This window comes from Melospiza melodia, chromosome 8 (assembly GCF_035770615.1).
Source record: "Melospiza melodia melodia isolate bMelMel2 chromosome 8, bMelMel2.pri, whole genome shotgun sequence".
Classification (NCBI taxonomy): domain Eukaryota; kingdom Metazoa; phylum Chordata; class Aves; order Passeriformes; family Passerellidae; genus Melospiza; species Melospiza melodia.
Genome location: NC_086201.1, coordinates 39552354 through 39574363, shown reverse-complemented (window position 1 = coordinate 39574363; position 22010 = coordinate 39552354). Strand labels below are relative to the sequence as shown.

Sequence of the window (22010 nt, the reverse complement as noted above, 5' to 3'; positions counted from 1 at the left end):
CCACCCTTCTGTCCAGCCGTTAGTATGCCCGCCCAACTGAATCCCCGCCCACTTAGACCACGCCCACGGACCCGCCGCAACGCTGCTCCCACCCGCCTTCCCGCCCCTATCGGTCTGCTGCCGCCTAGTCCCGCCCACTTTTCCCCTGCACGCCGTTCTCCGCCCCATGGCTAGGGCCTCTCCCCACTGCGCATGCGGGGCGCGTTTCGTCCGGCGGTCCGAGGCCGCCTCCGCAGCCATGTCGGCGCGGGGTCCGTTCCGCAGCCCGCCCTCCTTCCCGCCGCCGCTGCGCTTCGGGCAGCCCGCCGTGTTCGGCCAGGGCGGCGGCTCCGCCGGCCTTCCCTTTGCGCCCGCCGCCACCTTCGCGCCACCCTACGCGCTGGGCCAGGCTCCGGCCCCGGCGGGGAACGCGGGATTCAGCTTCAGGCCGCCCACCAGCCTGGGCGGCTTCCCGACCTCCAGCGAAGCGTCAAGTGGGGGCGGCGGTGTCTTCGCCGCTCCTGAGTTCCGCTTCAAGGCGCCCGAGAGTGCCGCCGCCTTCAAGCCTCTGTCAGGCGGCGAGGCGGAGAAGGGCCCGGCTGCCCCCGCCGCCTTTACTTTCTCGTCGTCCTTCGCCTTCTCGTCCGAGACGGGCCCCGAGGCGGCGGTGGCGCGGGAGCCTTTCTGTTTCTCACGTCCCGTTGCCGCTTTGGGGCGGCCGGAAGAGAGAGGTCTGAGGGTGCTGCCGGAGGATCCGGGGGAGCCGCCGTCCAAGGGGCTGAAGCGGAAGGAGGAGCGGGAGCGCTCGCCGCGGCGGGCGGCGGCGGGCGGGCGAGCAGCGGCGCCGCCGGAGAAGCGGGCCGTGATGCTGAGCCGGCCCCGCGGTGGGATCCTGTTCGGCCGCACGCTGGAGGATCTGCTGCGCAGCCAGGCCCGGGAGCAGCGGGAGCGTGGGGACGGCCCCGAGGCCGAGCGGGGACCCGCCGAGGAGCCACCGCCGGCCGAGGCTCGGGAGCCCGCCCGAGAAGGTGGGCGGGGGTCTGGTGGGGGGCAGCCCTGCCGCCCGGGTGTCTCCCCGCTTGCTGACTGCTGTCGCGTTCCTTTTCGTCGCAGATGCGGCCCCCGCCGCCCCTCCTCGCCGGAGCCGCGGCAGCGAGAGCACGGAGGGGCTGGGGGGCCTGCCAGCCGCCGAGCTGACGGCTGTCCAGTGCAAGAACATCCCTGACTACCTGAACGACAGGACTGTGCTGGAAAAACACTTCGGCCAGTTCGCAAAAGTTCGCCGGATCATGACCAGGCGCAATAAAAAAATGGCTGTTCTCCACTTTTTTGATCATGTGAGTATCAGAAGTGGCATAACTCTTGGAAGTTTTCAGCCTGGAGAGGCCTCCAGGGGTACCTTAGAGCCCCTTCCAGTGTCTTAAGGGGCTTACAAAAAAGAGGGAAAGCAACTTTTTACAGGGACAGATTGGAAGAGGACAAGGGGAAACAGTGTAAACTAAAAGAGGAGTTAGATGCTAGGAAGAAATTATTTGAAGGTGATGAGGCCCTGGCACAGGTTGCCCAGAGGTGTGGCTGCCCCATCCTCGGAAATGTCTGAGATCAGGTTAGATGAGGCTTGGAGCAGCCTGGTATAGTGGAACGTGTCTTTGCTCAAGGCAGGGGGCAGGGAGATGTAGCTGAATGGTCCCTTCCAACCCAATCCAGTTTCTGATTCTATGAAGAAAGACTTATATCTGAGTGCTTGGGGTCGGGCCAGCAGTAGTGAAAACTACACTCTTGTTTGAAGAAAAGCAACACTTTGTTGTGGAGACCAATTCAGCTGATTGCATGTAGGTCTTAAGTGAAGTTAAAATGCAGCAACCAGAATTTTTTGGGGATTAGTAAATGTTTCTCTTGCAAAGGCTTCACTGTGTGTTTCTGTGTTGTGATGCCAATAGGTTTCCGTGCTCTTCTTTTGTTTCCTTTCAGTCCTCTGCAGTTCTGGCCAGAAAAAAAGCGAAAGAGTTGCACAAAGACATAGTAACATTTTGGCAAAAGAAGAAAACAAGTAAGTCTGTGTTTCCAGACTACTGAATGATGTATAAATAGCGTGCCAACTGCTCTTTTTTTCCTTGACGTGCTGAGGATGATATACCTAAATTATCTCTTACTAGGCAATATCATGGTTGAATCCTTGATGCAATATACAATAGCAATATGGTGATGTTCATCTTTGTACTTTTGTCCAGAAGTAGGATATTCTTTAGGGGTATAAGAAAACCCAGTCTGAAATGCCTTGCTGCCTGCCTCAGATCATGGACTGGGATGTGAACTTCTGGCTTTCAGGAAAAGGTTCTGAGAACCAATCTAAGGAAAGTGTCCTGAGAATCTCTGCAGTGTCTGCTGACATTGCTGTTCTGTGCATCAATAGTTAGACACCGTTTGAACCAAAAAAAGAGAATAACCTACAGAATTTAGAAGTGGGAAACCTGAATTCCAGACCCTGCTTGGTATTAGGGCAAGAGGAGATTGTTCAGTCCCCAAAGGAATACTTATAATGTCAAATGTTTCCTTTTCTTTTGCTCCATGAATGCAGTGTGTGTGCCTGGAGTGCACCTAGCCCGTGGGTGCACTTCAGCTGCCAGCACACGGATGGTTCACCTCAGCTTTGACCAACCACAGCCTTGCCTTCCAGAAAACAAATAGCTGCTGAGTTGTCTCCTCGAAATTAACATCTTGAAGCAGCAGCTCTAGGGCTGCCTCTTTGCCCGTGTAGTTTTATCATGGTGTTATGTCTATGGCAGCATTCCAAAATAACTATTCTTGGAGGGTTCAAGAAATCCAGCTGGAAAAATACAGGTAGAAAAATGGTCTCTGGAAGAAGAAATTCTCCCTTCCTGCAGGTGTTAATTCATGCCAGCCTGAGTCTGTGCTTGGATACGTGAAATAAATACTTTCAGTAGGAGCACTTGGAACTGTGATTTGCGCAGGTGAAATGGATTTTGTATCCCATTGGGAGTTATGGCTTGTGGATTATATTGCAAATCTGAGAGAACTGTGATTCAGTTCAGGATTAGACTATTTATTGCTAATTACCATTATTGCTAAGTGATATTGTCTTGAAAAATACTGATTCTTTATAGAACAATGACCTTTACAGCAATTGGTGGAAACTTGGTATAGCTCCTAGTACAAATTGTTGTGGAAGTTTTGCATGCATGTACAAGACTGGGAGTCTTAGTTTTCATCACCACCTCCATGGGGTAAAGAAAAAGCTATTGCTTAAACTACTTGGCAGGTACCTGGTTTCATATTTATGTGTGATTTCAGGTCCAGCAAAAAGGGAATTTTCATCCAAGGAGAAGAAAGCAGGTGAAGATGAAGGAAGACAAAGCAGTGAAGAGCAAAGCTATCAGCATTCCCCTCTCAGAAAACCTTTAATAAGATCTTCTGCTAGCAGTGTCATGCCTGGGAGAAGGTATGTCCTCCCCTCTGGGAATCCACCTGGCAGGATATGGGGAGCTTGGCGAAAAACAGTGATCACTGTGTGCCAAATATAGTCACGTTCTCTTCAGGGAGGCTGCTTCCCTTCTTTTCTGATTTGTCTGAATTAGAAGCACTCAGCTCTCACACTTTGTCAGAAGGATATTCCTAATGGCTTACTAGGGTCTTTTATTTTGGTGAAAGTTGAGGCATGAGGGAAGCGAACAAACAGTGCTGAGCCCAACTAGGACTGAGCAGTAATGACGCTGTTTGTGGTTGTGATACAATGAGCTTCTCAAGCAAGCAGTTTCCTTTGGAGGCAATTAGAGCTCTGTGGAATGAGGGTCTCATTTTTGGAGTAGTTTGGATCATTGTCTCACTTCAAGTGAGAAGTCTTCCTGGTTGATGGCAGTCACAGAAGTGGCAAGATTGTCATCTTTGTCACACCTCTAGTCTGACAAAAGTAATTTGATATGTGTAATCACATAACTATAAAATTAGTAATATGTTATGAAGGAATCAGTATTCCTTGATTTAAAAAGCATGTTTGTGTTTGACCGTGTAAAATCTTTTAATAATCTCTGTTGCTGTAGAAAGAAAATTGGGTTTGTCTCCAGCAAGCCAGTTCCTAACTTAAAATACAATGCTGTGCCATAGTGTTGCAAAATGCTACAAAATCCATCCATTTCTGTCTCCTCTATGACACTTTCAGTAAGTCCTTTTCTGTTAGGACTTTCTCCACAATGCCAGAACTCTTGGCAGCATTGTCAGGGCAGCGCTGAGGATTTAACCAGATTGACTCCCGGAGCTGGTGTTAGCACAGCACATCCATACATTGTTCATGTTTCCCTGTGAACAAAATACTCTTCTGAAGAGATGCTGGCATCCTAAATAGCAGTGAACTGATTGAGACCAGGGCATGTGCTAACATATTATTATTAATAGAAAAGTCTTCTTCTTTAGTTCTCCAGCAAAGAAGCCTGGCCTTCGAAAGACACTGCAGTTTGAAGCAGAGCTGTTTGATTCCAGTTCTGAAGGGCAGAGCTCAGAGGGCTTGGGAGCTTCGCTGTCATCTCTCAGTAACCTGGTGGGATTGGTGGCTGAGACATCTGAAGAGAGATACAGGCTCTTGGACCAGAGGGACAAAATCATGCGACAAGGTAATTAACATAAGTTAATGAGTGTGTTATCTGCTTCTCTGCTGGAAAGAAGTGTTTGGGTTTTGTGGCAAAGCTGTTGGGATATTATGGAAATGGCTTAAAAGAGAGTTTAATGTGGAACCGTCTATAAAATACTCTCCTAGAGTATTATTTTCTGTTTTTTTTTTTTCTTGTAAAACACACAAATCTGTTCTATTTATTGCACATGCAATGTCTTGTGTAAAGGGAAGGGTGAATGTCCATCTTCTGTGAAGGAGGGCACATAGAGAGATCTGCTTCTCTAGAGACTCTTTAAAGGAGGTTACCCAAAGCCTTAACTGCATTTTGCAGGACCACAGATAACAGAATTATTTGAGTTGGGAAGGGCCCTAAAGCTCATCCAGTCCCACCCCTGTGGCATAGGCAGAAACACCTTCCACTATCCTAGGTTGCTCCAAGCCCCATCCAGTCTGGCCTTGAACACTTCCAGGTGTGGGGCTATTACAGCTTCTCTGAGCAACTTGTGCCAGTACCTCTAGTATTTCTCCAAATTCAAATATTACACAACTGAGAATTATTTCAAGAGATGTCCTTTTGTTTCACAGTGGTGATTGTAACACCTTCCATGCTTTTCTTGCAGTTTCGAAACTGATCCTATTTCTAATTTAAGATCTTATTTTTTTTAATATTTATGGACTTCTTGTCCACTTAATTCAGAATTTTGAATTTGCTGTTCTTTAGGACAGCAAACAGCATGTGTCTTTTAAAGCTTCGGTCTTTTCAGCAAAACTCACAATATGTGCGATACTTGGACAGGCCTCAGAGTGGGGAGAGCCCCCATCCTTGTCCATTTGTGACTATACCAAAGTTTGGGTACAGTCTTGCATGCTCAGGGATGTTTTGGCACATCAGGGTAATAGCTTATCGTGAAGAAAAAAACCCAAGACCCAAGGGATGCTTAGTGTTTGTTCATTTTTTTCTGTGGTTTTTTTTTAGCTCGAATAAAAAGGACTGATCTTGGCAAAGCAAAAACTGTTGTTGGTACTTGCCCAGATATGTGTCCTGAAAAGGAGCGTTACATGAGGGAGACAAGAAACCAGCTCAGCATCTTTGAATTGCTTCTAGGCACTGATAAGGTATGAGATTCCCAGGATATCAGTATGTCTCATGCTCATTGGAGCTGTCAATATTGTTTAGCTGGTGACAGGGGTAATTCTGGTACAAAAATTCTGTAGGCTGTTTAATTAATGCCTTTGAATTCTGGAAAACAAGATTTGCTTTTTCACTCTGTCATGTCTTTTATTCAATTATTTAGGACTATACTTCTAAAGCTGTAATTACATATTATATGTAATTGTCTATAGCTATATATTGTCTTAAAGGTTATGAGTTTGAGACTAAGTCAACACTTCAATAGTCAACTCCTTACTGAAGTTAAAGGCATAGGTGGGATGAAATCCTCTTTACTGCTGGGAAGTTGTATATATTTAGGTTTTTATTCTTTTCCTCACCTCTTGCAGGTGGATCATGCAGCGGCAATCAAGGAATATAGCAGGTCTTCAGCAGATCAGGAGGAACCTTTGCCCCATGAACTGAGACCCTCTGAGGTACTGAGCATGACCATGGACTATTTAGTGACAAATATTATGGATCAAGGAGAAGGAAACTACCGGGAATGGTATGATTTTGTCTGGAACAGAACTCGTGGAATAAGAAAGGTAAGCACTGTGGGTGGAGGTGTTTGGTGATAAAAAGCAAAAGATCCCATCATGCTGTAAAAAAAGGAAGGAATAAGCAATAGTTGCTGAAATGCTTTGAATTGCAGAGTGACTCAAAGCACAGTGAAATGGGTTTTCCAGTGATAGTGCCAGGTGACTGCACTGTTCAACTAGTTGAAAAATACATGTAATGTGTTCTTTTTCATTCTGTTAGGATATAACCCAGCAACACCTCTGCAACCCGCTGATGGTGTCTCTGATTGAGAAGTGCACTCGCTTTCATATCCACTGTGCTCACCACTTGTGTGAAGAGCCCATGTCCTCCTTTGATGCTAAAATTAACAATGAGAACATGACTAAATGCCTGCAGAGCTTGAAGGAGATGTATCAGGACTTAGCTAACAAGGGGATTTTCTGCAAGAGTGAAGCAGAGTTCCGAGGTTATAACGTCTTGCTGAATCTGAACAAGGGTGATATTCTCAGGTGAGAACAAGACATCATTTGTTTTCTCTCTTTACTTCTGGGAAGAATTGAGTTTAGAATTAAATCCAGACAAATTGTAATGCTCTTGATTTTTATTCTTTGCTGTTGCAAGTTGCTGTTGATTGTTCAGTAGTGAAGCAAAAGTTTTGTCCCTGTCTTTTGTCTCCACAGAGAAGTTCAACAATTTCATCCAGAGGTTAGAAACTCACCGGAAGTTAGATTTGCAGTTCAAGCTTTTGCTGCATTAAACAGCAACAATTTTGTGAGGTTTTTCAAGCTAGTGCAAGCAGCTTCCTATCTGAATGCCTGCCTCTTACACTGTTATTTCAACCAGGTGAGGAAAAAACAGATGGATGTTTTTTAAATTATTTAATGAGTAAGACAGGCTGGGATTTAAGGGGAAATCAATAAAAAAATTAGTAGATATTGAGCCATAAAGATAATATTGTTACTACTTCTTTAGAAGTGCTAAAAAATTTATCAGGACCTTTCTGCTGTGATATGAAAGGCAAATACTGAAATGTTCTTTTTTTTTCTTGTAATTGTATACAAATAAATATTTCCCTGAAACACAATTGGGAAGCAGAGAAGCAGGCCTGAGAGTCCTGCAAAGAAATATGAGTCTGCACTTTCAGAAGACTTTGCAAGGTTTTTTCTGCTGAAGAATCACAAAGGGATATGCTCAAAACAAGTATCATGAAAGAGGAACAGAAACTAGAAAGCAAAGTATTGGTGCATTTAAACATGATTATCACGTTTATTGTACACTTTATGGTTTATTTTGGGTTCTCTCCTAGTAGTTATGTGGCTTTTTCTTTTCCCCCAGATTCGTAAGGATGGTCTCAAATCCCTCAATATTGCCTACACTGTGAGCACCCAGAGAAGTACAGCGTTCCCCTTGGACCACCTCGTCCGCATGCTGTTGTTCAAAGACTGCGAGGAGGCAACTGATTTTATAAGTTATTATGGCCTGAGTGTATCAGATGGGTGAGTGTGAGGAAAGTGATGCCTGGTGGGGGAGACTGATGTCAAGCAAAGAGGGTAATGTGGAGGAGCTGTTCCTGAAAGTTGGAAAGAATGGGCCAAGAACAGGGCGTGGGTCTCCATAGGAGATAAGGACACAGTTCTGTTTCATGGGAAACTGGCATTATAGTGATGCCTATAGAGTAGGTTGGAGTTGAACAGTGCAAACCAACTGTTAGAGGATATTGGAGGACAGCAGTTCATAGATAACCTTGCTGCAGATAAGTGTCTGCATGAAAAGTGTCTGCCATGAAAATCCATGCATTGTAAGGTGTGTTCATCCAAACTCAGAATTTTGAGAGACTGGGAAAGGAAAAAAATCCCTTGAGGATGCCAGTTAGTCATCTATTCCTGTCAACATTCTGTTTCGAACCAATAAGTTTCAGAATTGAAAACCTGTAGATTACCAGAGTTTTGTGGACATATGCCTGGTTGTCACTTTTTGGTTTTTCCCCAGTGGTTACATGGAGCTGAATCGCTCAGCTTTCCTGGAGCCAGATGGATTACCCAAGCCACGGAAATCCCTGTTTGTCAGCCAGAAGCTCACTGTCTCTGTTGGCGAGGTTGTGAACGGGGGGCCCTTGCCCCCAGTGCCCCATCATGTGCCTGTGTCCAGCTTCAATGGGCAGAACAAATACACTGGTGGAAGCACCTCTGTGGATCAGGCCAGCAGTAGCCAAAAACCCAGTGTGGAAGCAACAGGTGAGAGCAAACCTGCATTTTAGGTACTGCTCAGATTACACTGTCAAGGCAGAAGCTGTTTGTGGCTCAGAGATTGAAACTGCATGATAATTTAGATGTAGTGAAAGGACTAGATTTTAAATTGCAAGAGAATTACAGAATGGTTTGAGTTGGAAGGGACCTTGAAGCACATCAAGTTCCAACACCTGACATGGCATCAAGTTCCACCACCTTCAACTAGACCAGGTTGCTGAGGTGTATTTATGTATCAGTAAAAGCCAAGAACAACCTGATTAATAAAATGTATTTCCCAATTCAGAAAATTCTCTATTGAGCCAAAGTTTGCCAATATAAGTGAAATAACAAATGTTTGACTACTTTGGAAAACCAACTTCCCTTTGCAGTTTGCATATTTTTTATTTGCAGGTGTTTGTTGCCTCTGTGTGTATAAACATGTCAGTTTTCAGGTTAGCTGAATGTATGCTTTTCTGTCCTTGCTGGAATACAGATAGTGTGTGTAGGTGCCAGGTGTGCCTGACTTAAAACAGTTGCTTTGTTGGAAATACATGTGCTTGATAATGAGGGTAATGTGCAATTAAATGTTTAAATGTTTTGTATAAAATATTCATAAATGTAAATTAATTTCAGTGATATAACTTTAAGGCAGCAAACTGCTCTTATGGGTTTATTTTATGACCTACTGAGTTTTATCAGACAAGCCAGTTTTTTGAAGAAAAAAATTGCTTCTGTTTGTGACTGATGTGGTTTCCTTAATTTTTCTCCTTTTCCCTCCCAAGAAGGAAGAGTGGAAAGCAGAGGTGTGGATTTAGAGGCCACAGCAGTGAGAGTCCAGTCTCCATCTCATCTTCTGCCCTCGCTGTTGCCTCGTCAGCTGGTGCCAGTCTTACCCTCTGCACAGCCCATCTCCCAGCCTGCTGCACAGCCTGAGCCTCCCCCTTCAAAGCCTCAGCCTGGTTACTCAGATGAGGTAGGGAAATCTAAACCCATCAGGAAATATTTGGGAAAGATCTGTGAAATATAACAAAAGGTAACCAAGTTCTTAGGGTATTTAATTTTTTTGTAACATGCATGTATGTCAAAAGAGACATGACAGAAGTTTCTTGCTGTGGGTACGTGACCATTAATGCTGGGTCTTGAATGTGTACCGCATCTACCTGTGCTGTTTTTCTCCCTCCCACACAAGTTTTTGTATGCTGATGCTGAACTGGTCTCAGAGTCTCATTGCTTTGTACAGTACTGTTGTCATATTCTACCTAGATAATGGCAAATTTCAGTGAAGGGTAGACCTGATAATTTGGAATTAAATCAGCTAGAATGGAAGTCTACGGTAAGAAAATACGAGTCTCTCCTCAGTTATGGTTTCCTGAATTGATTTGCCCATATTTAGTACAAAAATCTGCTTTTGTTTCTGTGCTGTTACTAACCTTTTAGATAGTCTAAATAGTCTGAAGTTTGCAGGCTGTTGTGTTTGGTTAAGTTTGCTCAGTTTGTAAGCAGAAATACAGGTGCTGCTGTGAATTACAGTCAGTTAAGGAAGGCTGGAGAACCTTACTCCCAGTTTACTCCTGAGAAGGACTACACCTTGTTTCAGCTGCTTCTTCTGCTGTGTTGCAGGACATTGCTGAAGTGGTGGATGGGCTTGTGCACGATGTCCTCGAAGGAGAGTGCAGAGAAGTGGGCAGAGCAGGAGTAGCTTACGTGGCTGCTGCTATCTGGTAAAGAGCATTTCTTGCAGGTTCTCCTGGAGTCTGTCACCACAGTTGCCCCTTGCCATAGCAGCACCATGTGTGAAGATGGTAAAACTAAGCACTGCCAGGTCTGTGATGGAGACTATGTTACTGATGCAGTGGAAGGGAAAGCAGACCTTTCTTCAGATGTCTGCCACATCCCAGCTCTAGCCTTAAGGGAAGGCTGACCCAAACCTCTGGAAGCTTTGCCTGGTTATGGAAGGGAAGGTGCCCAAAGGGGGACAAGAGGAGCAGGTCCAGATCTGGCTGCTTCTCTGCTTCTGATAAATTTTCTCTCCAGGGCAGTTGGTAGAGTCATAGATGTGGGATGTGACCCAAACAGTTGTTGTTCCAGCGCTGTTTGAATGGGATAGCTGACTCAGGCCGACTAACGTCCATTCCCTGTGATGTCATGGTCAGCAATAAAACTGGGTTAGAGGAAGAAGTTGGAGATTTGTGGCTTCCAGGGTGGACATTGATTGGGTACTGTCTGGGTATTGCTCTTCCCATGGGAAGTGATGACTGGCTGCATTAACTTTGCTTGATGGGGGAGTGGGAGTTTTGCCCTTATGTATTACAGTGTGTATTTATTTCCATCCACAGTTTTCCTTTTTTCTTCCTACTTCCCTGTCCCAATGTGGGGAGGGGAGTGAGCCAGTATCAGTGTGTGTGTGCTTGGCTAATGGCTGGAGTCAGCCCACCACAGAGAGCAAGGTGTGGCTGAGAAAATATAGACCTGGGGCTTTGAATGAAACAATTCAGGCTTTGAGAAGTGATTTGCTGTTTCTGCACAGTGCTTCAGAGGCCACCATTGAGGAACTTGTGACTGAAGTGATGGGGAAGATCCTCAGAGAAGTGTCTGGAAACATGCTCAGTGTGGAAAGGCAGCGTGTTCAGGAGGAACGGCGCAGAGTGGAGGAGGAGAGGTGAGGCACTGCTTTGGCTGTGGGCACAGTGGGCTGGGTAGACCCCAGACAATGTAAGGACAGCTGGTGCCAGCCTGAGTCCTTGTGCCTCTGCTCAAGGCCTTTGTCTTTCTGCCATGGTGGCAGAATAGTCTCACCTTGAACTTCCCTGGGATTGTACAGGCAGGACTCCCTCTGCATTCTTGGGTGATCTGCTGGTTAGCATTTTGGTTGCCTCAGAGCCATGGTGAAAATGGTGGGTGGGAAATTTAGGAACTTTAATTTATCCAGAGCTTCCAGAGGGGGACATGCATCCTCTGTATGCAGGAACTTTTCCTTCTGAGCGAGCTACTTGTTTGTAGCTTATTGGGATAAGAATAAATAGAATCCTAGAATAGTTTGCTTTGGAAAGGACCATAAAGATCATCTAGTTCCAAGCCTCAGCCATGGGCAGGGATGCCACTCAGTAGATCGGGTTGCTTAAGGTGTTTTTAAGGGAAACCTGCCTCCATGCAAAGCTGTTTATTTAGAAACCAGATAGAGGGAAATAATTTTAGACAAACTGCATGTAGTGCTTGTGTAACCAAACAGCAAGCTTGCCAACGTAAAGTTTTTCTTTGTCCTTCCAGGCAAAAGCAGGAAAGAGAAGAGTTAATAAAGCAGTTGAGCCAGTTGCTGGGTATGGAATTAATGGAAGAAGTTATAAAGGAGAGTGTTAAAGAAGCTTCAGTCAATGAGTTAAGGTATGTACAATGTGCTGCATGCAGTAGTTTGCTTTCCCAAGAGTTTCCTAAATGTCATGGACTTGCTGTTTGCATCTCAGCCCACTGAATTGGCATCTGCTGGAGGTCTTCACCTTAGCAGTCTTGGTTTGTTTTATTTGGAACTAGATGCGCCTTAGAAAGAGACAGACAAGCCCGAATTACCCGTTGTTCAGAGGAAGTGTGTGGCCATTTCATGGAGCTCTTTCTGGAGGATGAGATTTTCCAGATTGCCAAGGAAACTCTTCAGGAGCTCCAGTGTTTCTGCAAATACTTACAACGGTGAGTTACCACCCTGGGACACGGCTACTTCACTTGGGAGCGTTGGCATGGAGCAGTTAACAGAGATGGAACTACCACTGTCTGGTTGTGTTCTTTCTGAGACAGTTTTTTCTGTCTTATCTCCTTGATAAAGGTAGACCTTACAGTCTTAGTACCAGCCTCTGCTAAATTACTGTATGTGGGGAGGGGATCACATCTTGTTGTAGTCAGGTAATGAACTTGGTAGGAGATTCCAGCTTCATTCTGTCTGGAAACTTGTAGTAGTTTAGTCTTGTATTGTTTCTGCTGATCACTGGTTTTCCTGCCCATATGCTCAGTGTGTTGTGGTTGTTGTGGTGTTCATTTTACAAATATCTGGTGACAGAGGTCTGCAGAAGAGTTCATTAATGTGACCTATTTATCTGTTCTTTTCCAAAGGTGGAGGGAAGCAGTGGTAGCTCGGACAAAGTTGAAACGTCAGATGAGGGCATTTCCAGCTGCTCCCTGTGGCTTGGATTCCAAACATCAACTGAAAGCACTGTCGCCCAGTGCAGAGTGGCCTATAGCCATGGAGAATTTGTGCAAGAGATTTGTAAACCTGGGGAATGGAGGAAAGCTAGGAATCTCTTGCACAAGGTAAGGGATACTTCCAGTGGCATCAGTAGGAAATCTGGTTGATTTTTGGAAGATAAGTTACCAAAAATTCTTTCATTGTGAATGTTATAGTGGGTTTGCAGAACTGTTTATTCTTAAATAACTTCCAAAATACTTTCTCCATAAATGTCATGACCAAGACTGAAAATCCAAATAAATTTTTCTGTTAACAGCAACATTCTGAGGCCTCTGTAATATTTCCGAGGCCTCAGTGTTCTTAGATTTGTTTAAAGTATGTGTTTATACACATATTTATATACATACACATAAAATATACCACTAAGAATATTTCATTTCCAGATTGAACTTGCTGAGAAACAAGACAGTGCATGAAATGAAAGTTCAGCACTTCTACCAGCAGTTGGTAAGGTAGGTTGGGCTTTGGCTTTAGAAGCATGCTGTAGCAGATGTGTGAGAGATACCAGAAGTGGCCAGAAGGTATGGCTAACCATGCCCGAATGTCTGCTTGCAGCCTTGCTTCTGAGGGTGTTTTGAAATAAGGAGAACAGGAAGTTCATAGAATCATAGGATGGTTTGGATTGGAAAGCACCTTAAAGATCATTTTGTCCATTCCATCCTCCTGCCATGGGCAGGGACTCCTTTCATTCAATTAATGAAGATGTTGGGTCAGATGATCCTCCTGGGTGTAATTTTAAGGATCTGATTGGTAATATGGGGTGTGACTTTGTACCTGGATGGGATGGGGCCTGGGATGGGCTATGGGGGTAGAGGAGTAAATGAGCTATCAGTGACCTGGATTGTGGTCGGAAAATATTGATTGAGATATTTGAACTGCAGCAGAAGGTCTCTGGCTTCCCATGGCTCCTCATGCTCTCCAGTGGCCTGGGTGTGTGTTGGATCAGTGTGGAAGTGAAGCAGTACGCATGTGCTCCTGAAATCCCCAGAGTAAGGCTCATGGGTCAGGTTTAGCAGCTGCAGTTCTTGAAGGATGAGGAACAGATCCAAAGAATTAACTGGTCAATACACTATAGTATTGTAGCTTGTTCAGTGCAAGACAGACATTCTTCAGCTGTGAAATAGCCCTGGGGTGGATCTTTTCACCTGTTCTTTTGTCTCTCTCTAAGTGATTTAGCTTGGACTCCCCTGGATCTTGTCTCATTAATCGCGGAACATATTCCAGTTCAACAAGAACAAGTTTTTTGGAAGGCACTCTTGATTTTGCCCAGTGATGATGAATATTCCAAGGATGATCCCAATAGGTATGTTGAAGAGTTGGTTGCTGGGTCCCTTTCTCAAATAGGGCAGATTTCTTTTACTTAGGTAGAAGAAGATTAGTAGTACACAGTTCTTGATGTAATTTTGCCTGTACCATTTCAGATTTCCAGCTTTTTATTTTCCCTCCAGAGTACTCTAAACAATATAGCTGTAATTTATTACAATTATCTGAATTCTTTAACATTGTTTAATTCCTTTTGCTCATACTGAAAACAAAACCGTGATAGATAATTTCATTAAAATTTATAGCTATTTATTAGGTCTGTTTATCATAAACTAAATTTATAGGGTTATGATAGATTGTGGTATCTTAGAGGTGCTGATACTAAAACCCTAAAATGCCAGTTTCAACAACAAAACCTCTCAGAGCCTTATTTTTGGTTTACTAGGATACTGATGGATTGGCTGAAAGCGAAGTTTGTGGGACACAGAAACTGTGAGAAAAATGCTTCACATGCAGAAGGCAAAATTCAAACGCTGACGTTATTTAGTTCTCCTGGCATGCAGGGGACCAGAAGCATTAAAGTCAGTGTGTGTATAAAGGTAGGTGAGAACAATTTCGTTATATCTAAGAGGCCATAAAAGCAGGGTGAGCTCTTTTCTAGTGGATATTGTGTCCTGTCAGATGGAGGGAGATGATACTGGGAGGGTGTCTCTCCAAATTAATAAAATTTTCAAATTAAGAGGCTCTCAGGCAAAGATATGGGAGTAGGAATAACAGTAGCTTATTAGGAAAAAATAAAAGAAAATAAAAGAAACTATAAAAATAAAAATGCAGTAATACAAAACAACACTGACAGAGTGAGAATATGGCCTGACTCCCTGTGTGTCAGGTTGCTGGTAGCAGTCCCATTAAAGTGTGGCTGTAGTCCTCCTGCAGACACAGGTGTGGTTCTGCTGAAGCAGTGATCCCGTAGAAGGGTGGAGTTTTCCTCTGAAGGTTCAGTAGTGGTGTAGATGGGCCTAGTCTTCCTCTGGGAATCCAGTGGAGAAGAAAGCTGTTCCTCTGGGAATCTAGTGGGAAAGCCTGGCTGTTGTGTTCCAAATCTCAGATTATATCCAGCAAGGAATGTTTGGCTCCTCCCCCTGGGCAGAGCACCTCACAAGGGGATGATGTAATTTTATCAGCCATGCAATGACACTCAATGGCCCATGAACAGAAGACATTTCCCAGAGGGAGGGACATTTCCCAGAGGGAGGACTGGTTTGTGAAAGAGATGACGAAAACTGCTCTGCCTAGTTTTAACAGGTGGCCCAATTAACAGAAGATAACACCCCACGTCTAACAGATGGCATAGAATAAACACACCCAGCCACATCTTGCATTTCCAGCCTAAGACAGACGGATAGGGTTATTGAAAAGGTGTGAAAAATATGGGGTTTCTTCTCTGTTTTCAATCAGCCGAGAAATACCTGTAGTAGTAGAACCTGAATCATCAATTCCTGGTCCCAAAGCAGGTGCTGAAGCGCACTTCTGTGCTCAGCTCACCTATCAGATGCATCCATGTTGGCCTGACAACAGCTTGTTGTCTTAGGTTGTGTAGAGCTCCAGGAAAAGGATGTCAAAGCTGAGTGGCAGTGATAGTAAACTGCAGATTTTACTGTGGAAATAGCTTTGTTCAGGTATATTTTTGTTGTCATCTTTGTTGCCTATCTAGGTGGCACATGGTGCACTCTCTGACTCAGAACTTGATTTGGCTGAGACACAAAAGGACTTGCTTGGGACCAGTGGCCTCGTTCTTCTCCTGCCCCCCCGAGTTAGCAGTGAAGATGTTGCAGAAGATGATGTTTACTGGCTTTCAGCTTTGCTGCAGCTGAAACAGCTGCTTCAGGCAAAACCTTTCCACCCCATAGTTCCCTTGGTGGTTCTAGTCCCTAGTCAAAAAGAGGAGGCTGCGGAGAAAGAAGTAGAAGATGGTATGTAATTATTTTTGTGTCTTGAAACAATGAATGTTTAGGGCTGCCCAAAGCAGAAGTCTTGTGACTAGTGCAGCCTCTTAGTTACAGTTAAAGCAAGAGGCTATGAAGTACAGCACATCCCAGAGCTTTCCTGAAAGTCTTGAGGCCTTAAGAGCTTGCCAGTTTTGGCTTCCAGTTTTCTTTCACACACAGTATTTGATCCAGAGAGTCTATGGGCAGAGATGGAGGGGAGCAGCAATGCAGTGAATGTAATGCAGAGCATATGGCCCAAGGACATGTGTTCTTACTCTGTGTACATGATGAGTTTTCTTATTTTTTAAGGATTGATGCTCCAGGACTTGATTTCAGCCCATCTTATTTCAGACTACACTGTTGTAGAGCTCCCAGGCTCTGTCAATGACTTAGAAGGCACCAGAAGGGTAAGAACAGCAAGATGCAGGAATTATTTTCCCTTATTTGTGACTGTTCTATTTTCACTGACCAGAGATCAGTGGCATTTCTTAAAAGGAAAAAAATAAAATACTGAAAACTGCCCTGAGACCAAAATTCATGGATTACCTAAACCCACTCTTGTCTGCCCTGCCTGTGTTGCTGTCCAACAGAGGAGTGCTGGTAAATTGGTGGATAAACCATTTTAGCCTTAAGCTCTTAGTCCTAAAATGCTGAAGACCCTTTGTAGATGTTCTGGCTGCTGTGAGATCATCCAGAGTTATCCCATCTTGGTGGATGGGACTGAGATGCCTCTACCTCTCATGTTCTGTACAGGAATACAATCATACAGATCTCTCCCTGACAAGCCTGGAGTGATGCTCCCCCATTAACCCTCAAAACTTAGGTTTGCACTTCAAGGACTGCCACAGTCTGACATGATATAGTCACCCTGGGCTAATTCCTGTGATTCTGTCCAATTTTTCCTGGATAAGTTTTCAACAACCCCAGCATCTGGCAGCAGGGAATTCCACTGCATACCTCTACCTCATGCGAACAGCCTCTTCTTTGTCTGTTCCTGAGCTTGCTGTGTGGAAATTCAGTTTGTGGCCACCTAGCTGGAGAATTATTGTTGTAAATATAAGTATGATGATGCCTGATTTATTTGCCTTTTGCTGCATATTCTCTTGGAGAATGTTATTCAAACTTAGGGTTGAATCCTTTATGTCCCATTCACTGCAGAGCAGTTTCCAACTCTGCCTCTTTTGTGTTGTAGGTCTCTGCGGCTGTGGGCTGGCTGGTGTCCCAGTGTCCTGCCTCCCTTGAGCTCTGCAGCCAGACCCTTCAGGAGTACATTGAGGATGGGATTGATGGAGAATTTGGCAAGCGTTTCTACCATGACTGGAAGGAAAGGCGTTTAGCTGGGCTGCCATCTCAGGAGCCTGGGGCCATCATAGAGCTCTACAACAGTGTGCTGCAGTTCCTGTCAGATGTGGCATCCTCAGAGCACTTTTGTGACTTGTCTTGGCCTGTCACAGAGTTTTCAGAAGCAGGGGGTAACAAGGTGTTGCCTCACGTGCAGTGGAACATGCCAGATCACCTGGGTTGGCTGAAGAAGGCTGTGCTGTCCTTCCAGATCCCATACTTAGATCTGCCTCCTTTAGGCGGTAAGTACTTCACACTCCAATATCTTCTTGGCAGCACATTGTTCTCCAAGATGTGCCTGTGCAGTGTTGGTTTTGTTACAAACTCTTGAAATTTACTTCGGGTTTTTTTTGTTCCACAGCTCCTTGGCATCCTGTTTGCCACATGATTTTTCAGTATGTCTCTCAGATTGCAAGTTCTTCCCACACTCAACCACTGATCCAGTCTCAGGTGGAGAATATGCTGAGCAAAACTTACCAAAACTGGAAAACCAGAGCAACTGGGAACTCTGGTGAAGATGGACCTTCTGTTGATGAGATCCCTTGGGATTGTATCTTGGCAGTCTGTATTGACCATAAACTCAGAGACTGGAAACCTCCCAAACTGCCTGTTGCTCCAGGTATTGTATCCTGCTGTGGCATGCATGATGCTTCTTTTGTGATCGTATTTAACACGTTGCCAGTGGTGCCTTTCCATATAGGAGCAAGTGATGTGTAGCAGGGAGGCAGCTGTGGTCCTGCTGTATTCTGCATGTGTCTTCCCTTTGGAGCATGTATTTAGTATTGGTTATGGCTTAACTCGATCCTCTGACTACAAATGTGGCTCTGGTTAGAGTCTTTCAGCCCTGCCCTCCCAATGGGAGAGGGTTTGAATCAAGCAAAGGCCTAAGAGTTACCCTTCAGAAGCTGTGTCAGCAGGGAGGGCAGGCTCCCACAGTTAATTATGACTTCTGTTGATTAATGAAGCTTGTCCCAGACTCTGTTTGAAAGTAAACAATTGCTCTTGCCCCAAATTGCCTTTTTAATAATGAGCTGTTCTTCTGAAGGAGAAAACCTGTGCAAATGATAAACGTTGGGTTTGGGTTTATTCACAGAAGCTGTAAGCAAAGATGGTCAGATTCGCGTGTACTTCTTCAAGGAGCACTTAAAGAACTATACTGTGCCTTTCTCGTGGGACCAAGCCAGGCTGCGGACACAGGAGGAGATCCGGCAAGGCCATGAGAGGTGGGGTGCTGAAAAGTAGCATTTGACATCCTCCTTGGGTATATCTGCTTGTGTACATCTCCCTGAAATGATGTGAAGGCTGTGCTGAAACAGAGTAGGAAGTAGATTTTATTTGTACAGAGTTATACAGCTCTCAGAGAAGTGGATTGCTTGGGGAGTGCTGAAAGTGTAGAAATTAACTTCTGCCAAAAAAATACCCTGCTGCTGAGGCTTTGGAGTTGTGCCCCAGGTTCTCCATCAACAGATAAACGATAGAGGAGAGGCCGGAGCAAGACCAGCCTCCTGGTAACAGACAGCAGCCACCCTCCCCACTCCCTTCCCCCTTGAAAGCATCCCAAAGCATCCCGCAAATCATGGCGGGAAAACAATGTGAGTCTGAGAAAATGATAGGTTGAGGGGGAAGGATGCCTTAAAGTGTTTGAGATGTCAATTCTAGCTCACTTCCCTAGCCATGTTCAGATGGAAGCCACTCTCTTCTCTCTCGGCAGCTTAGCTGCAGCTCTGCTGTGTAGTGAATGATGTTTGGGGTGAATCCTATGCTCCTGTCAGTTAGTTCCTCTCTAATCCCATGCACAGGTGGTGCTGTGTTGGACCCTGGCACAAGGGCATTATTTCTCAAAATGATCACTTCTCACTCCCTGCTATTTCCAAGCTTCAAGATAAGAAGGAAAAATCAACACACTCATATCAATTAATGTGGTTTTGTTTATTGTTTTTTCCTCCCCTCTTCAGATCAAAGATAAAATCTCCCAAGTCTTCTAAGAAACTGCACAGTATCTCCATGGTGCCAGGTCAGTATGGCTCTGGCATGAGCATGCTGCCAGTTCAGGAAGTGAGCATTCCAAGCACAGATGAATTCAGAGACACATCCTTGGCCCAGGAGCGTTTGTTAGCACAGTTGCAACTGGAAAAAGTAGAAAACAAGAGGTAAGTTCCCAGAGCACCATCTTGTCCTTGCAGCTTCAGCCCAGGGTTGTAAACAATTTGTACCTTGGATGGAATAGGAAGTTAAACTGTACTAGAAAAGAGCCTTGGCTGTCTTGAGTTCCATCTGATTTCATCAAGGACATCAGGGCAGTTCCCTACTATTTCCTTTGTGCAACAGGGGAACAGTCCAGGATGGTAGAAATTCTTGGAATTCTCAGGAATGGTTGGAAACTCTATGGTCAGTCACACCACCAGAACTGAAGCAGGACAGTGTGTACAGTGGTCTGTGTGTCCCCCAGTGTCACAAATGTCTATACAGTCCTCTCTGGGGTGTCAGTTTGTAGCATTGCAGATCACAAAGATGAAGAACTAAAGCTTTTGAGGTTGGTCCAAGAGGTTTTTGTCTCTTCTGCCTTCCCATAAGTTGAGTCTCTTCAGTCTGTGTGACTCCTCTCTGTACCACAGTCCTCTGTGATGGATTTTGATAGCTGCAGTGGGGCACATGAGACTGTTTTGAATATGGCTGTGGAGGTCAGATACTTCTGAATCCAAAAAACCTCCTAGTGTAATGCACTGGTTACAGGGCCAAAGCCAGGCTGCCATCTGACTGGTGCTCTTGCCCTTCCCATCCAGGTTTGAAGAGCAGCTGCACCAATATCTAGCTGAGGATATGGAGCCCCTTGGGGATCTCCTGGGTCTTCCTCTCTATCTCCCTCAGTCTCTGCTCTCCAGCCCAGCTGCCACCTGCCCCTTGGTGAAGAGTCCCATGTCAGCTGCTCAAGAGGTAAGAGAAGGCAGTTCTGAGCTAAACTAAAGCTCTGAGGAGTGCAGTAACTGCAAAACCTGTAGTGGGAATTACCTTGGGAGAAAGTCTCAGTCTTATCTCATTTCCTTCTGCCCAGGCTGGGAGCCAGGAGGGACACAAGGTTCCGGAGCTGGAGAAAAGCTCTGTGCTGTCGGATAGACTCAAACACCTGCAGCAGCTCCTCAGAGCCACCAAGGAGGCCGAGGCTGCCTCTGAGCTCCACCTCTCTGCTCTGGTGGACATGGTGGACATTTGAGCCAAGCTGAGACATGGAGACTCAGGAAAGAAGTCCAGGTCCAGGTGATTGAACAGATGCACTCCTGGCCATGTTCCGGAACAAGCAGGTGTTCTCCTGGGATGAGAACATGGAGCAGCTGTGGGGCCTGGGCCCTTCTCACATGTGGGGCACAGCGTGAGCGTGTCATGGATGGTCTGGGACTCTCTCCTTTTCTGCTCCACAGGCACAGAGACGAGTCAAATGCTTTTTCTTAGAATGCCTTAAACGACAGTGGTGGTTTTTCTTTCTCCCAGCTCTCATTGTGGGTAAACGCAGCTTCATCAGGTTCAGCTGTAGGGTAGCACGGGCCCCTGGGAACATTGAAGCAATTGCTGTCCATAGCCACAGTCCCTGAAATGTTATGTCAGTCTGTGCTTCCTTCATGCAGGAACTGCCTTGGCAGCAGCACTGTGGTTCAAAATTCCTATTCTCTTTCCAGGAATGTCAAAAAGGTCATTCTCAAGTTGGAGCAGCACTTGGCCATGATTTTTGTAGTTCTTGTTGCTCAGTGCAAATTCAGAAGGATTTTTGTTGTTCTGGGCCCAAGTTCTATTTTATTCAAGGTTTTCAGCATTAAAATACCTGAGGTGCTTATTCCACAGATTCTATGTCATGCTGGAAAACAGGATGCTTCTTTCAGTCTTCAGTAAACAGCTATGGAAAAACAATGTTCCTCTTTTTTTTTTTTTTTTTTTTTTTTTTTTTTTTTTTTTTTGCATTACGTTAGGAAATTGAAGGCTCTTGGTTTTGGTTTAATTCCCAGTAAATAATTCAAAGATGTACTTCATATCTGCAGTACTCCAGTACAGTTCATCTTTTTCTTTTTCTTACAAAATCAGCCAGTTTTTCTCAAACAGAGCCTTCTGCCAGGTTGAATATAAATTACTGCACTAAACTGATAATCTTGCCTGCCCAACCCAAGTTGAAATCCTCAGTAGTCTGAAACTCTTTGCCTTCCAAAAAAGTAATATTACAGTTTTTTTTTAAATAGCATTTCATTTGTAGTATTTATCTTAAACCCAAAATAGCAATAGTATCTTAATGCTAAGTTGAAATAAATTTAAATTGGAAAGGGTGTGCTTTAAGGCTGTTCCTGCTCCATGTGCTTTTGTTGGGCTTATTTTGTTGTTTAACTGGTTCCGTGTGAAGGGAAGCGTGTGCCCTGCTTTTGATGTTCTCAGTTTACATGAAATTCAGCTGTCTAAACCCACGGAGCTTTGGGAACGTGGCTGATACTATTTGCTGTAAATTGTGTTTTGTACCTAATAAAATTTTCAGTGGCTTGAAAGGTGGCCTCATTCCTCTGTAAAAGCTCATCGTAAATGATGCTTTCAAGGGGGAAGGGTGTAGGGAGGGTGGCTGCTGTCTGTTACCAGGGGGCTGGTCTTGTTCTGGCTTCTCCTCTATCGTTTATCTGTAGATGGAGAACCCGGGGCACCAGTAGAATCTCAG

General features: G+C 45.0%; 1 protein-coding gene across 1 annotated transcript; it reads left to right on the top strand.

The window, feature by feature from the left end:
* Positions 1–223: 223 nt before the first annotated feature.
* MCM3AP (minichromosome maintenance complex component 3 associated protein) lies at positions 224–21846 on the top strand. Its single transcript, XM_063162801.1, has 28 exons — positions 224–1007; positions 1093–1316; positions 1951–2029; positions 3292–3439; positions 4408–4604; positions 5580–5719; positions 6104–6301; positions 6516–6784; positions 6956–7118; positions 7611–7771; positions 8265–8509; positions 9286–9476; positions 10124–10224; positions 11031–11162; positions 11771–11884; positions 12032–12184; positions 12602–12799; positions 13118–13186; positions 13903–14037; positions 14443–14596; positions 15712–15970; positions 16295–16392; positions 17178–17568; positions 17688–17945; positions 18420–18549; positions 19282–19476; positions 20110–20260; positions 20379–21846. The coding sequence occupies exons 1-28, from the start codon at positions 239–241 to the stop codon at positions 20535–20537; spliced, it is 5481 nt and encodes a 1826-aa protein (XP_063018871.1). The 5' UTR covers positions 224–238; the 3' UTR covers positions 20538–21846.
* The last annotated feature ends 164 nt before the right edge of the window (positions 21847–22010 follow it).

Excerpts from the sequence above, each read along its gene's own strand:
- MCM3AP (XM_063162801.1), top strand. The coding sequence starts at position 239 with ATGTCGGCGCGGGGTCCGTTCCGCAGCCCGCCCTCCTTCCCGCCGCCG. Across the intron at positions 13,187-13,902 it reads TTCTACCAGCAGTTGGTAAG|TGATTTAGCTTGGACTCCCC; the intron begins GTAGGTTGGGCT and ends TCTCTCTCTAAG. Across the intron at positions 17,946-18,419 it reads CAAACTGCCTGTTGCTCCAG|AAGCTGTAAGCAAAGATGGT; the intron begins GTATTGTATCCT and ends GTTTATTCACAG.